The sequence below is a fragment of the Otolemur garnettii genome, unplaced genomic scaffold (assembly GCF_000181295.1).
Source record: "Otolemur garnettii isolate 467f Iridium unplaced genomic scaffold, OtoGar3 scaffold00048, whole genome shotgun sequence".
NCBI lineage: Eukaryota > Metazoa > Chordata > Mammalia > Primates > Galagidae > Otolemur > Otolemur garnettii.
Window position 1 is genome coordinate 8,735,462 of NW_003852443.1, and position 14,709 is coordinate 8,750,170.

General features: G+C 41.2%; 1 protein-coding gene across 1 annotated transcript in view; it reads left to right on the plus strand.

Annotated features, from left to right (window-relative positions):
• Nucleotides 1-14,709, plus strand: part of PDE11A (phosphodiesterase 11A) — a 393,899-nt gene that overhangs the window by 323,626 nt on the left and 55,564 nt on the right. Inside the window, exon 13 of the mRNA XM_012806178.2 lies at nucleotides 3,532-3,632. Within this exon, the coding sequence (XP_012661632.1) occupies nucleotides 3,532-3,632 (101 nt within the window). The remainder of the gene's footprint in view (nucleotides 1-3,531; nucleotides 3,633-14,709) is intronic.

Sequence of the window (14,709 nt, forward strand, 5' to 3'; positions counted from 1 at the left end):
GGCCAGGAAGGGATCATCTGTTCCCCATTATTTGTCAGTTCTCTAGCTGTGCCATTAATTATTATTATTATCATCATTAAGGCCCTGCTTCGCTGGAATAGCATCATTAAATACGGAGGGTTTTTTTTCCTCCAGCCCATCTCGAGAAAGCATGCCTTTTGCAGTATCACCGAAGGCCTTCAACCCCATAAAGGAGAGTCGATGCTGCGGAACCCGCACGCAGGCTGGGAAGGGCAAACCTGCTGGGGGTGATATATTTTCAGCTGGGAATGAAACATCAAGGCTTAGGCTTCCAGTAGCTGACAGAAGCCAGCATCCTGGCATCTGCGGCTCTGGAATTTTCCTACAGAAGCCATTATGATAGCTGAGTGCTTCCACAGCACTCAGTAGGGATAAGAGGAAATTTGGTTAGGCTGATCTTTCTGTACTCATAAGAGTGACACATTTATACCTCTGCCCCCAGAAAACCCCACCTTTGTAAGAACACAGATTATAAACAGGATGTCAAGTTTCTTTTGGGAAACAAACCCCACTAACTCAAAATTTGTGTTCACATAAATGAGACACATTGGCTGCCCTTCCCTCTAGGGCAGGCGTCCTCAAACTACAGCCCACGGGCCACATACAGCCCGCCTAAGACATTTATCCAGCCTGCCGGGTGTTTTTGCCACTGCTGCCTGTCCTGCTCAGCAGCCGACTCATCCCGGGGCCCACAATCCAGCCCTCCAACAGTCTGAGGGACAGTGAACTGGCCCCCTGTTTAAAAAGTTTGAGGACCCCTGCTCTAGGGTTCCCTAAGAAGGACAGAGACCAGCGGCCAGGCACGGTGGTTCCTGCCTCCAGTCCTAGCACTCTGGAAGACCAAGGTGGGTGGATTGCTTGAGCTCAGGAGTTCAAGACCAGCCTGAGCAAGAGCAAGGCACCATCTCTATAAAAATAGCCAGGGGCTGTGGCAGATGCCTATAGTCCCAAGTACTCAGGAGGCTGAGGCAAGAGGATTGCCTGAGCCCAGGAGTTTGAGGTGCTGTGAACTATGATGCCACAGTATTCTACCAAGGGCTCCGGAAACCAACAGAGAACTGTGCAGCAGGTGCTGCACTGGCCCTGCCCATCAGAACAGCAGCAATGCAGGTGCCATTACTGTCCCATTGACAAATGAGCACAGGTGCAGGGGTTAGGTGGCTGGAGAAAGTTTGCCCCAACATCTGCCTTTCTCTCCATCAATCCCACACTTCCACCTCTCTAAACAAAGAGCAGAAGCCATGTTTTAGGAAGACTCAAGTCTACTTCAAGGACCAAACCATTGAGGCACTGTGGAAGGCCAATTTGCATATAAACAATACCCTGATTGAAAATTAACTTTTAAAAATATTAAAGCTAATCTGGCCAGCTCTGTCACTCTTTCAGCTGTAAATGGTAGTTACCACGTGCCCTTTAAGAGCACAGTCACCTACCACATAATGTTTCAGTTGTGGACAGGCCACACATATGCTGGTGGTCATCCCATCAGATTATAGCACCATATTTTTACTGTACCTTTTGTATGTTTCAATATGCAAATTCTTACCACAGTGTACAGTTGCCTACAGTGTCCAGTACAGGCCCATGGTTTGTATGTAGGGACAGTAGGCTTTGCCTATAGCCTAGGCGTGTAGGAGGCTTCATGTATAGGTTTTCATAAGTACACTCTATGATGTTCACACAACGATGAAATCCCCAAACCACACATTTCTCAGAACACATTCCTGTCTTTACATGTTGCATGACTATAATAACATGCACACTCACAAAAGAGTCAGATTCTCACATTCAGACTAGCTTTCTCCTTGTCTCAATGTTAACTTTTACTGTAACTTTCCCTTTTCTTTGACTGGGAGGTGCTGGGTGTGTGCCTAGACCCAGGTGACTATTTTTCCTTAGCTTCTGGCCATTTTTTCCCAGGTCCAGAAATTCTTGCTTGTGACAGAGCCGTGAGCAATGCTCGGGCAGAAAACCCCACGCAGAATTATGGTGTGGTGTTCCTTTAGTTATTTGTCGTCTTCTTAATAGCTGAATTAAGGGTCTGGAAGAGTTCATTTGAAAATTATTATTAATATTGGACCTGGTCCCAGGTGGAACCAATATACTTTGGTCTTTAAGGAGCAGCAGGTTCACCCAATGAGATAAATTAACTCAGGAGAACAGATTATCATCTGGTGCCTGGTAAGAGATAATTTACTAATTGATATCCTCCTTCCCTGAAAGAATTAATTTACCTCTTGTTGGAGAATAGTTGATTCTTAGGCAGTCATTCTTCTCCATTCCTTCTTCTGTCTCTCAACGCCAGGTTTAAAACTGGGCCATTTCCTGGACCACATCCTAATGAGTTCCTAGTTCATGCTAAGAAAACCTGAGAAAAGAAAAGTACTGCCTTTCAAAACAAATGAAGCGCACTGGTCACTTTATGAAAGGATTTTTCACTTTACTAAAGACAAAGGTGGAGCTGCCTGGTGTAGCGAAAATAAATTTCACTGAAACCAGGGTGCTTTTCAAACGTATGGAGATAAAGGTGTAATTGCAAATTTTCTTGGGTAAAAATTGTCCTTAGAGTCCCACAGTGCCAAGAGTGATGTCCTATACACCCTAGCCATTCGGTAATTATTCACTGAACTGAACTTAATCCACCATGCACTCCCCCAAAGTGTACCTTAAATGCATGGTTCCGCAACTTCAGCTGTATCGACCTCTTGAGCCAGGCAAATCTTTCTCGGGGCAGGGGGTCTCCTGTGCATTGTGGGATGCGTAGCAGCTTCCCTGGCCTCTGATACTGGATGGTAGCAGCACCCTACTCAGTTGTGATGATAAAAAACATGTCAAATCTACTAAGTGTAAAGTATAAACATCTTAACACAGTAATTAATAAAGTACGGCAAAGGCTATGTTAACCTGTTTGTTGTATTTCAAATTGTATATAAAACCAGCACCTTATATCCCATAATTGCATTATTGTACACAGCTATGATTTAATAAAAAAGTAAAATAAAATAAATAAATAAAGTGGCTCTAGACTTTGCCAAAAATTCCCACTGTCAAAATCACCTCCGGTTGAGGACTGCTAGTCTAATGCTTTTTTCTCCTTGAAATCATTTGTTGCCATAGCAAGTGTTTCCAAAATGTCAGCTTGAATCTTTTCTACCTAATGAAATTAGTATTTATTTCAGAGTAAGAAAGATTCCCAGATGTTTCGTCAACTTCTCCACTAAATAATTCCATAGGAAATAGGCAATCAGGGGGATTCCCATTTTCAGAGATTTTCCCTTTTAGACTCAACACACAATAACATATCCTTCAGTGACTTCCTTGAGAACAATTGCGCTTTCTGGCATTGCTATGTTTGCCAGGGAATCTGTTTGTATCTGTACAAAATTTCATTAAGCTTTTTAAAAATGATTTTAACATGCTCCAGATTTTTGTTTTAATATAGAAAGAACATGTAATCCATACCCACAAATTCAATGTTGTCTTCTGTGACTTTTTCCTTTCTCATTACAGGGTCACAATATCTTTGCAAATTTGTCCTCCAAGGAGTATAGTGACCTAATGCAGCTTTTGAAGCAGTCAATATTGGCAACAGACCTCACGCTGTACTTTGAGTAAGTATTGGCATTTGATCTATTTGACAAATGGGTACCTAAAGCTCCATCCTGTAATTAATTTTTAGGTCTAAACTGGGGTTTATCTGCTACTCAAGCATTGGTATCAATGTAGAAATAAGCTAATCGTTTGTTGTTTTTCCTTCATCTAAATCGAGTTCATTGGGGCAGTACGTATAAGCCAAAAGAATCAAGGCTTCAGTCACAAGATTTACATCTTTCTTCTGTTTTATGAGCTTTGTTTGAGACTCTTGACTCTTTAAGTGATGGCTATTTTCAGTTTAGAGAGCTGGCTAATGTTGCTATTTTAAACTATTCTTTCTGGTCAGATCTAAAATGGCTTGATGATGGTGATGAGAAATGTTCACTGATGAAAGTTTAAATCCAAGACTCACTCCCTGCTTCTCTTCTCTCTTTCTTAGAAGAGCTGTCCCCCCTTTTCCCACAGATCAGGCCTCTCTCTAAGCTGGAAATTTCATCTCCCCCTTTCCAAGTGAGACCTGTTCCAAGCGAGACCTCCTCTTTTGGTAGCCACACAACTTAAAGACCACACAACTTCCCTCCCTTAAAAAGTTGTTTTATGGATGGACCTAGATAGTTGCTCAAGCTCCAGCCATACTTGACCTTATGGAGAGCTTTAATTGATTTTCAATTTACCTTTCTTTTCCTTTTTAAAATAAACAAAGCACATCAGTACCTGTTTTCCTAACACCCATTCACACCATGAAGAGCAGAGTTCACCCCCACCCCCCACATTCTATCAAACTTGTACTCTCAGAGATCCCCAGAGATTTTCTTGTCTCCAAATGTAATGTTCTATATCCCTTCCTGATATCTTCTAGTGTCTCTGAGATACCTGAAGGTTTGCTGACTTACTGCCAATTTCTGCTCTCTTTGCTTCCTCAACATCCAGTTGCCTTTTCTGTCTCCTTTTTTAGATCCTTTTGTGGGTTTCTTTTCTCCTGGCTTCTCCATTTGAGTTCTTGAACCATGTTCTTCTTTCTCTACTCAAACTCACTCCCCTAAACTCACTTTGTTATCACCTCTATAGATGTCATCAGCCGTGTGCAGAACGCTATGAAATTCTTTGCTCTAACCCTGCCTCTCCTTGTAGACCTGTATCTCCTGACCTTCACTGTCTTTACTGCTTTCAAGGAAAACCTTAAACTTGGTTTGATTTTCAAGGCTCACCATAATCTTCTTTCATGTGACAGAGAGGGAAGCCACTGTTACTTAACACCACAGCACAGTAAGACTTCAAATGGAGTGACACAGACTTCCAAGAAAAAGGAGGAAGAAAACCTTTTCCCCTTTCTTCTTCCACTTCTTTCCTACATGATTTGTCTAGTTTAACCAAGCTGGTCTACTTATTGCCCTTTGAAAACCCTACATAATTTTCCATGTATCTTGTTCATATCATTGTCCCTGTACGGAATCCTGCTCCTTCACTTGCCCAACTGGCTGTAATGATCATCCTTTAAGATCTGTCTCTTCTACCACTTTTTCTAGGAAGTCTGTGTCACTCTGTCTGAAATCTTACTGTGCCTTGGTGTTGTGTCAGTTAAAATAAGGTTCACTTGTAAGGAGAAGAAAGCCCAAAGTAACAGTGGCTTACCTCTCTGTCACCTGAGAGAAGTCCGGATTTGGTGGAGTAGCCATACGAAGTCTCCAGGGACCCAGGGTCCTTCTGTCTCTCTGTTCTGCCACCTTCAACTCATGTTTTCCACCTCTTAGTCCAAGATAGTTGCTCAAGTTCCAGCCATATCTACCTTCCAGACAGCAGCAAGAAGGAAGGTAAAGAAGGGGATGAAAGAAGGCAAAGGAGAAAGGTAAAAGGGTGATGCAGGCTATCTTCTAAGAGAGTTGGCTAGAAAGTGTCACATAACACCTCCTTTATATTTCACTGGATTTAGTCACTTGGCCATAGCTAGCTTCAAGGAAGATTGGAAAAGGAAGTCTTTATCCTGCATAGACATGTACCCAGCTATAAAAAACAGGGATCCTATTATATTAGAAAGAAAGAACAGAAAAAGGAATATTGGGAGAGAGGGACAACTGGCAGGTATTTATAATTGGATTCTGCTGACTGGGTTATTATATGGTGTTGTAGAAAGAGTAAAGACTTTGGAGTTTATATGGGCCTGGATTTGAATCTCCCTTTGGCATTCTAGTTAAACCTGATAGGTTGAGCACAAGTATCTATGTCTTCTCCTTCCTAAAACTCCACTAAAATGATACTAAATATATTTAAAAGAAAAAAAGACATAAATCTGCAAGGAGAAAGGGCAGGCAACAACTGAAAGAGATTCAGTACATTTGTGTTGAAAATGGAAGGTGGACCATCACATGGGAACTGACCCGGTGCATGTGCCCCCAAATATCTACAACTACTAAGTATCAATAAAAAATTCTAAAAAGAATACCTTATCTGAAACTCAAATTATTTTATCTAGCAATCCTAACCCCCCACATACATACAACTCCCACTTAGCTTTTTAATTCCTTAATACTACCACAGAAAAGGATCACAGGACATTTTATAAGCCTCCACTATTAAAGACAGAGGCCAAAACAAATGAAAAAATTCGAATTTAGAGAAAACAGGAAGAAGAAGAAAACAAAAAAATCATTGCTAGTATCCTCAGAAAGCTAAGATATCATGTCCTTGAAATAATAACAGGATATGTTAGAAAATAACATTAGGAGCAAACTTGAAGAAAAAAATGATTTGAAAATTAAAAACATTATGGCCAAAATAAAATATCAAATGAAAACACTGGGAAATAGAGTCAGAGGTCAAAGGGCAGCAGGACAGGAAACACTGCTATTTTGTTATATGCCTGTTAGTGCTGTTTGATTTGTTGACTGTGGGCATGTATTATTTTGGCAAACATAATTGGCAAACATATTTGGCAAACATTTTGATTAATTTTAAAAATATATTTAAAAAAATAAAAATCTCAGCTCTGCCACTAATAGGCTGTGTGTCATCAGACAAATTATTTACCTCTCAGAGCCTCTTTTCTCTCTTTGAGATAACAATACCTACGTTGTATGTCTTAGAAATGCCATAGATATGTAAATGGATTACAAATGGTAGCGTCTACAACCTCATTTGCTTTATAACTTGCTTTATAACCTGTTTATTTTATATGTTTTCTGGCCCTTGTGTTGAGTTCACTATCATGATCTTCAATCTTTTTCTGGATGGAGCCTTCTTGATTTGGGATTTAGGAAATGCCTGTATCCTTCTAATGTTCTTATTTCCTGGCCTTAACACTTGTAGGATTTTGTGGTATTTTTCTCAAAGTAGAAGCGTTTTCTCAAGCCATGTTTCCAAGTAACTTCTAAAGAGAAAAAAAAAAAAAAAAATCTCAACACTTGGCGTCCATTTATCAAACGCTGTTAGGGATGTGCGGAATCACTGAGTGACCGCTGGAATGCAGTCAGGGAAGTTGGTTGCAACTCATTTTCTCATTACTCTGGTCTTATCTTAATGCTGCAGCCCCTGCTAATGTTTGCTGACTCCCAAAGAAGCTGGCTTGTTCTGTTTTCGTCAGCATTATTCTTCCTGAGGTTCTGAATAGCTGCTCATTCTCTAATCTAGACCTTCAGGGACTGATTCACTTGCCTGTCTAAAGTTGCATTAAAGTATTGCCATATTTTTAGCCAAAACAATCACTAGGGTTAATGAGGGAAAAAGCAGCTATTACAAACTGTCCCCCAGATGCTTTTGTTTCATAAATGTACAATTGTGGAACTGGAAGGATCTTAGAAATGATGTCATCCAGTTCATCTTCTTTATTTTGAAGATCAGGCACTAAAGTCCAAATGAGGAAACAGTGTAGGTTGGGTCACGTAAGTAATTACAGTAGAACCTCCATAGCTGACCACCTCCCTAGTTGACCACCTCCTTATGTTGACCTAATTCATAGATTGGACACATACCACACGGATATATCAGTACAGTAGCCTAGTTCCTTATGTTGATCACCTCTGTATGTTGACCAGTTTGTTGCAGTCCCGTGGATGGTCAACTCACAGAGGTTCTACTGTGTTGACAAAACTGGAATCCATTCCTCTTCTTTCAGGGCTTTTTCTTCAATCACCTTTTCTATAAAAGAATCAAGAAATAATTGTCATTTTAATGGGGGATGCATTAATATTGTTCTTCCTAGGTATTCTCTAATCAGTTTAATACAAAAATGAGCCTGGGTTCCCTGTGTCCTCTCCCAAAGCAGAGCTGCAGATAGGGCTTGCATGAAGGTATTTTTGTTTTGGAAATAAGACCCAAGAATAAGACTGAGGGTGCTGGGACAGCAAAATGGAGAAGGACGGAAGCCATTGAAAGGAAGGATACATTTCTTTGTTGGTCATCACTGTGATCAGCTGGGCTTGCCCTGCAGGGACTGTGCAAGAAGCGTCATGTGATGCATGTTAGAATTGTCCACCAGCTGCTATCCTTGCCAGCCAAAGGCTGCTATACTAGGTATGAGTTCCCAGGCACTTCCATGTTGTGCAGGCCTGAGGGCTGGGGATTACTGCAGCCATCCTCATCAGTCCCACACATGGAGTCAGAGCAGGGCCTGGGCAGGAAGTAAGCAATGGGGGGTGGGGGGGGGGAAGTGGGGAGCTACGGAGGAGCAGCTGTGGCACTGGTGGTAGCAGTAACAGCTGGAGAAGCGTGGGTGGGCCAAGTGGATGAGAGGCAGCTGTAGGACCAGGTTCTAAACGTCAACAAAGATTATTGTTAGTTCTTCTGCCCTGACTACTCAAATCAAAAGTCATAATACAGTTAAAGAAAACAAAAAGGAAGCTCACTGCTTTCCTCCCCTGGGAAGAAGAATGTGACTCTAGAAATGGCCTGGATGGGTGAGGAGCAGATCCCAGCCTTTTACAGAGGGCCTTATGTTCCTAGGGGCAGGATTTCCTGCCAAGTTCTAAAAGAGAAAAAATTTAAGATTCATGGAAATATGGGAAGGTATTCAAAACAACCACCGAAACTTAATGACTTTAATTTCTTTTTCTTTTTTTTTTTTTGAGGCAGAGCCTCAAGCTATCCCCCTGGGTAGAGTGCTGTGGCATCACAGTTCACAGCAACCTCCAACTCCTGGACTCAAGCGAGTCTCCTGCCTCAGCCTCCCAAGTAGCTGGGACCACAGGCACCTGACACAACGCCCAGCCATTTTTTGGTTGCAGCCATCATTGTTGTTTGGCGGGCCCAGGCTGGATTCGAACCCGCCACCTTAGGTGTATGTGGCTGGCACCTTAGCCACTTGAGCCACAGGCGCCGAGCCAATGACTTTAATTTCTAATGGCTTTACATGCCCTTGGGATTCTATGCCACAAATGGCATATAAAACCAGAATTTACAAGATTAAAAAACAAAAACCAACAAAACCCTTGGTATGAATTTCTAGGTTTCACAACCTAAGTGCAGAGGTTAATTACTCCTTCTGATTTTCCGCCTTACTGAAAACATTTTCCAGTTAGTGCAGAGCGATTTTCTGAAATTGATTTCTGTGCCTAGTTCTAAGTTCCTATGGTGAATAAGGTTTTAATAATTAAGTAGTAATTTTACTGTCTCAAGCAGGAATTACACCCTATCAGTAACCAGCCATGTGACTCTGAGAGAGCCATCTTTGCCTGGGTTTCTTTGTCAGCAGCATGGGGATGGGAATATCACCTGTGTCAGTCTCCCAGGCTCCTTGTGGGAGTCAAAGGAAATTACCTATATGAAAGAGCTTTGATAATTTAAAGTACTTGATTAAAAAAAGGAATCATTCATCCAGAAAACTTAATAAAATATGCACTATAAAAGATGACACTTATTGGAGTGGGCAGAGAGAGATCTAAAATTATAAATGTTAAAACTGTAAGAGGGGCTAGCCATAGTGACTCATGCCTATTTATAATCTTAGTACTTTGGGAGGCCAAGGCGAGAGGATCCTTTAAGCTTAGGAGTTCAAGACTCTGAGCAAAAATGAGACCCTATCTCTACTAAAAGTAGAAAAATTAGCTGAGCATTCTGGTGGGCACCTGTAGTCTCAGCTACTTGGGAGGGTGAGGCAAGAGGATCACTTGAACACAAGAGTCTGAGGTTGCTATGAGCTAGGCTGAGGCCATGGCACTCTAGCCTGTGCAACACAGTGAGATTCTATCTCAAAAAAAAAAAAAATCCTTCAAAAGAGTGTCACTAACGCCTTGAACTATTTGTCTGCATGTAAGTCAACAAAGATGACCTATGCAACTTCCAGAATTAGTAATAAAAACAGCTGAGTGCTTGTTTGGGAGCTTTGTATACAAATTACCCATTTAACTGAAAGCAGTCCCTTCAGCATAGGTGCTGTTATCAACCTCATGTTACGCATGAGGAAACTGAGGGATGGAGAGATTCAGCAAGTGCTCACAATAGTAAATAGTAAATTTGAGATTTGAAGCAAGTAGTTGGACTCCTAAATGTTTTTAACTACTGTAAGTTTCTCTCTGCAGTTATGCAGTGGTTAGTTAAGAGTACTGAAGGGAAAACGGAGGCCAATCCTGGGAACACCTGGGCTTTAGGGGTGGCAGTACTTTGCGTATGCACACGCCAGAGGCTACTTCTGAACACACTAGGTGTCAGCACATTAGGTGACAGCAATTCAACTGAAACCAGCCCCCACCGCCAGGAGTGCCGGGTGGGTGTGGAGGCTCCAGGTTAGAGCTGCTCAGGAGCCTGTCTGGTGCAGCTGACACTGCAATTAGAGGCCCCTTGTTTGCAGTTGAGTGAAGCTGGGGCATAAGAGGTTGAAAGTCCTTTAGCTTTAATATAGTCATGGAGGCTATTGCTATTGGCTAGCAATAAACAGCACCCATCCCCAACAGGTTGTGATTACATAACACTGTACCACCAAGTGCCTGCCCTGTGCCCTGCACCATTACGCTCTCTCTTATCTCCCTGTATTTCCCTGTCCTTCCCTCTGTCACACTGTGCTAGAATGGACCCTCCGTGAGTGCAGACATCATCTCACTCTTGGAGCCCCCAAACCTGACTCTTACACTGTCTGACATAATGAGTCCTTCAAATATTAACTTTTTGATATTGAATCCTCATGTCAACCTGAAAGTAGATATTATTATGCTCATCTGCGAGATAGAGACACCTGGGCTTAAAGAGGGTAATCTGCCCAAAGTCAGCAAATTGTGATCAGGTCTCTATGCTGCATTGCCTCGGACCACTGTTAAGCAGAAAATTACTCACTATTTCAGATTTTATAAATCCTCTTGGATGCTCAATGCTTTTTAGTTGGTTTTCTAAATCAGACTATTCTTCAAACTGAACATTTGCTGCTTCACTTTGTGTACTACAAACATTCAGCAGCAATTATGGAAAATTCCCAGCCTAATGTTTTGTTTTCTTCATCTTTATCTTCCCAAAGGGACGCAGTCAGTAGCATTTCTCAGAAGCATTTGATGATAGCAAAATGCACTAAACTATTTTTGATTGTTTGGTGCGATGGTTTGACCACCCTTTTAAAAAATTAGTTTCTGGACAATTTATTTTAAAAAATACAGTGGGAACTCAGCCAGTGTTTCTACTGCTATGCAGAGAGAGCTATTCACTCATTCAATATTCAACAAACGTTTATTAGGAGCCCACTCTGTTCAGTGCTCTCAACTCCCACAGACGACTGCACTTGACCATAGCGGGAAAGGGGAGGATAAACTGAGGCGTAGTAGGGTGTTCATGACTGCTAGAGCTTACGCCCTTACTCTCTCCCAAACATGCTCGTATTTTAACAGAGTCCCACGAGTTAACCTACTGAAACTAATTAATCTGATATCAGAACAGTAGCCTGAGTAGTAGGATGATGGAAGAAATATTCTGGTATTTCTTAACACACTCCAAAGCATTTTTACAGTGGCATAATAACATATGGAAAAATAGATAAAGAACAGGTACATACATAATATATATATTTATATGTATATAAATATACTCATCTCCATATCCCCATTCACATGATATCACAACTGACGAAACACAAGAGAAATCATCCAAACTAGCACTTATTAATGCCCTCCTCTGCCAGGCCCTGTGCTAGTTACTGGGAACGCACAGGCAGATAAGACATGATTCTCGCCTGCAGGGGGCAGGAGAGAGAGCAGCACGCAGGGTTCACAGCCCAGATGCGTGCAGGGAGCCTGGGAGCCTGCTGCCCAGCAATGGCTTAGGCAGCGTCTTTGCCTGATGATTATAGTTTTACTGAACTGACTGCTTGGGCCTTATGTTATCTAATCTCCTGCCATTTCCAACATTTAGGGTAATCCTCTTTCCATTCCCTGCATTTTGCCAATTTTATTCCAGCTGTCAACAACAGCACAGCTTCGAACAGATCATTTCCTTCGGGCTCTTAGCTGGCCCTTGTGTTATCAGAGCAAGTCTAGAGCAAGGAGACAATTCACTTCACAATTAAACGTATCACTTTTTTTCTTTAGTCATAACTACTAGGGTTCACATTGGCCTATTAAGTTTCTATTTCTTTCCAGTGTTTTTAAGTCAAAAGTCCAGAAATTTCCCCAGAATCTGCATTTGGCAATTAACTGCAGAGATATATATATGATTTTCCTATTGAACAAGCTGTAAAGGCACAAAAAGAACAAATATCCCTTCTCTGCTGCACCCCCTACTGCCGCCAGACAATTCTGGAGTCAAAATTAGGTAGAGTAACAATGATGATTTGCTACCTCGGCAGTAAAACTTCCTAATGTTTATGGACTTTTAGTAGAGTCAGAGGCGTTAGATGACTAGACAAAGAATATTTATACATATGTACATGTATAGATACATAAATTAAAAATATTTCTGGTTAAAATATACACAGGAATGGTGATTTCTCATTTTACAAATAAAAGATGCTTTGCAGATAGATTACAAACCAGAAAGATTTTCAAAGTGGTGATGGCTGACTGGTAACCAATCTTTAGAATTATTTTTTAGGGTAATTTTAGCAGGTCTGTTCAAATGATGCTTTTTTAAAGACTGCTATTTTTCTGAGGGGAACATATGTCAGGAGAGCAAGATAAAAGCCTAATAAAAACATATCTGATTATAAATGAGATTTTCCAGTAAGTTGCTTTTCACTAGCTGAGATACTAACCATTGTCCTTGAAAACCAAGGTTCCCAATGATCTGCTTGAGAAGTTAATGATATCATTCCTCATGACAAAGGAGTCTGGATCCAGGGGGTTGAATATAATTTTGTGGATTTTCAAATATTCATTTTAGCAGTCCCACATTTTGGAAAACGCTTCTAACAGTTTTGCATATGCTCATGCTGTTGACTCTGAATCATCTATATACTTATATACTTTTAGATGCTAAAAGCAAATTCATTTCCTAAGAGCACAGTGAATTTCACATGGTTACTTCATATTGATTATCACTAAGGAGAAGGTCAGAAATACACGCCCTGGAGCGGTGAACCAGCAACCTGGCCTAGGCCATCTGCAGGTCTTCTTACCTTTGTCTGGCACCTGTCCTGATACCTGGCACTGCCTTGGCACAGCAGCCCATGATGCCATCACATCCCAGGAGAGCTGTCGCCCACGAATGCCCATATAGCCACAGCACGAAAGGTTTATGCTACACATAGTTACAAAGATTATCTCAGAGGCCAGAACTGGGAGGCTAGGGACCTAGGGTCTACCTAGATATGCCCATAACTTCCCTGGGACTCTGGGAAAATCACTTTACCTTCCTTCACCTTAAGTTTTCTATAAAATGAGAATTACAACAGACTTTTTTTTTCTTTTGAGACAGTCTCACTCTGTTACCCAGGCTAGAGTGCTATGGCCTCAGCCTAGTTCATAGCAACCTCAAACTCCTGGGCTCTGGCCTGAGTCTCCCAACTAACTAGAACTACAGCCACTTGCCACCAAGCACAGCTAATTTGTCTATTTTTACAAGAGATGGGTCTCGCTCTTTCTCAGGCTGGTCTCAAAACCTTGAGCTCAAGCGATCCTCCCACTTTGACCTCCCAGAGTGCTAGGATTACAGGCGTGAGCCACTGCACCCAGCTTCACAACAGATTTTTCTCAAAAGTTCCATACATTTCTAACAGTCTATACCTATAATGACAATTATAGTCATAGAATTATTCTAGGACCTACCAATTATATATATAACATATATGTATATACACACATATATGCACATATACACATAGAGAACTCACACAAATTCACAAGGAGATTTCTATAAGATTGTTCCTAGCAGCATTGTATGTAATAGCAAAAAAAAATCAGAAGTAATCTAAATTTCAATCATCAGGAAATGTGTAAATAAACAGTGATATGTGCCTTGGAATTTTTTGTTTGTTTGTTCTTGTTTTTGTCCAGGTCTGGGTTTGAACCCGCCACCTCTAGCACATGGGGCCAGTGCTCTACTCCTTAGAGCTACAGGCGCTGCCCCTGTGCCCTGGAATTATAATACATGGAATGCCATATGTGAGAAGGAATGGCCTAGAATTACATGAACATTGAATGAAAAAAGCAGGTTGACAAAGAGTAGATACACTATGCTGACACTATTTATATCAAGTTTCAAATCATGCTGAACAATATTATGTATAATTGACCTACTAAATTATAAGGATATATGCAACGATGCTTTTTATGAAATTTAAAAAATGGCCATCTTACAGGTGCTGGAGGAAGGCAGAAGCAACAGTGGAGAGAGACACAGGGGATTGGCAGGACAGGGAGAGCTTTATTTCTAGGCTGGACAATGGACGGATATTCTGTAATTTGTATACCCTTTAAAAATTATTAAATATGTGTAATAATTTGCTATGTAGTCTGGCCCTATCATGTCAAAATCCTTTTTGCAATCTTATGAAAATGATTAATCCCATCCTCTGATCTTTCAAGAAGCCTTTTTTCAAGAACTTAAAAAACAAAACAAAACAGACTTTGTCATGTTTCTCTTGACAAAATTATAGTACAGGAAGACCCCTGTTATCTTCTGAGGTCACAGCCAAAGGTAGAGACAACAGAGCATGTGGAGCTGACAGGAAGAACAGGCTCTTCCCAGCAT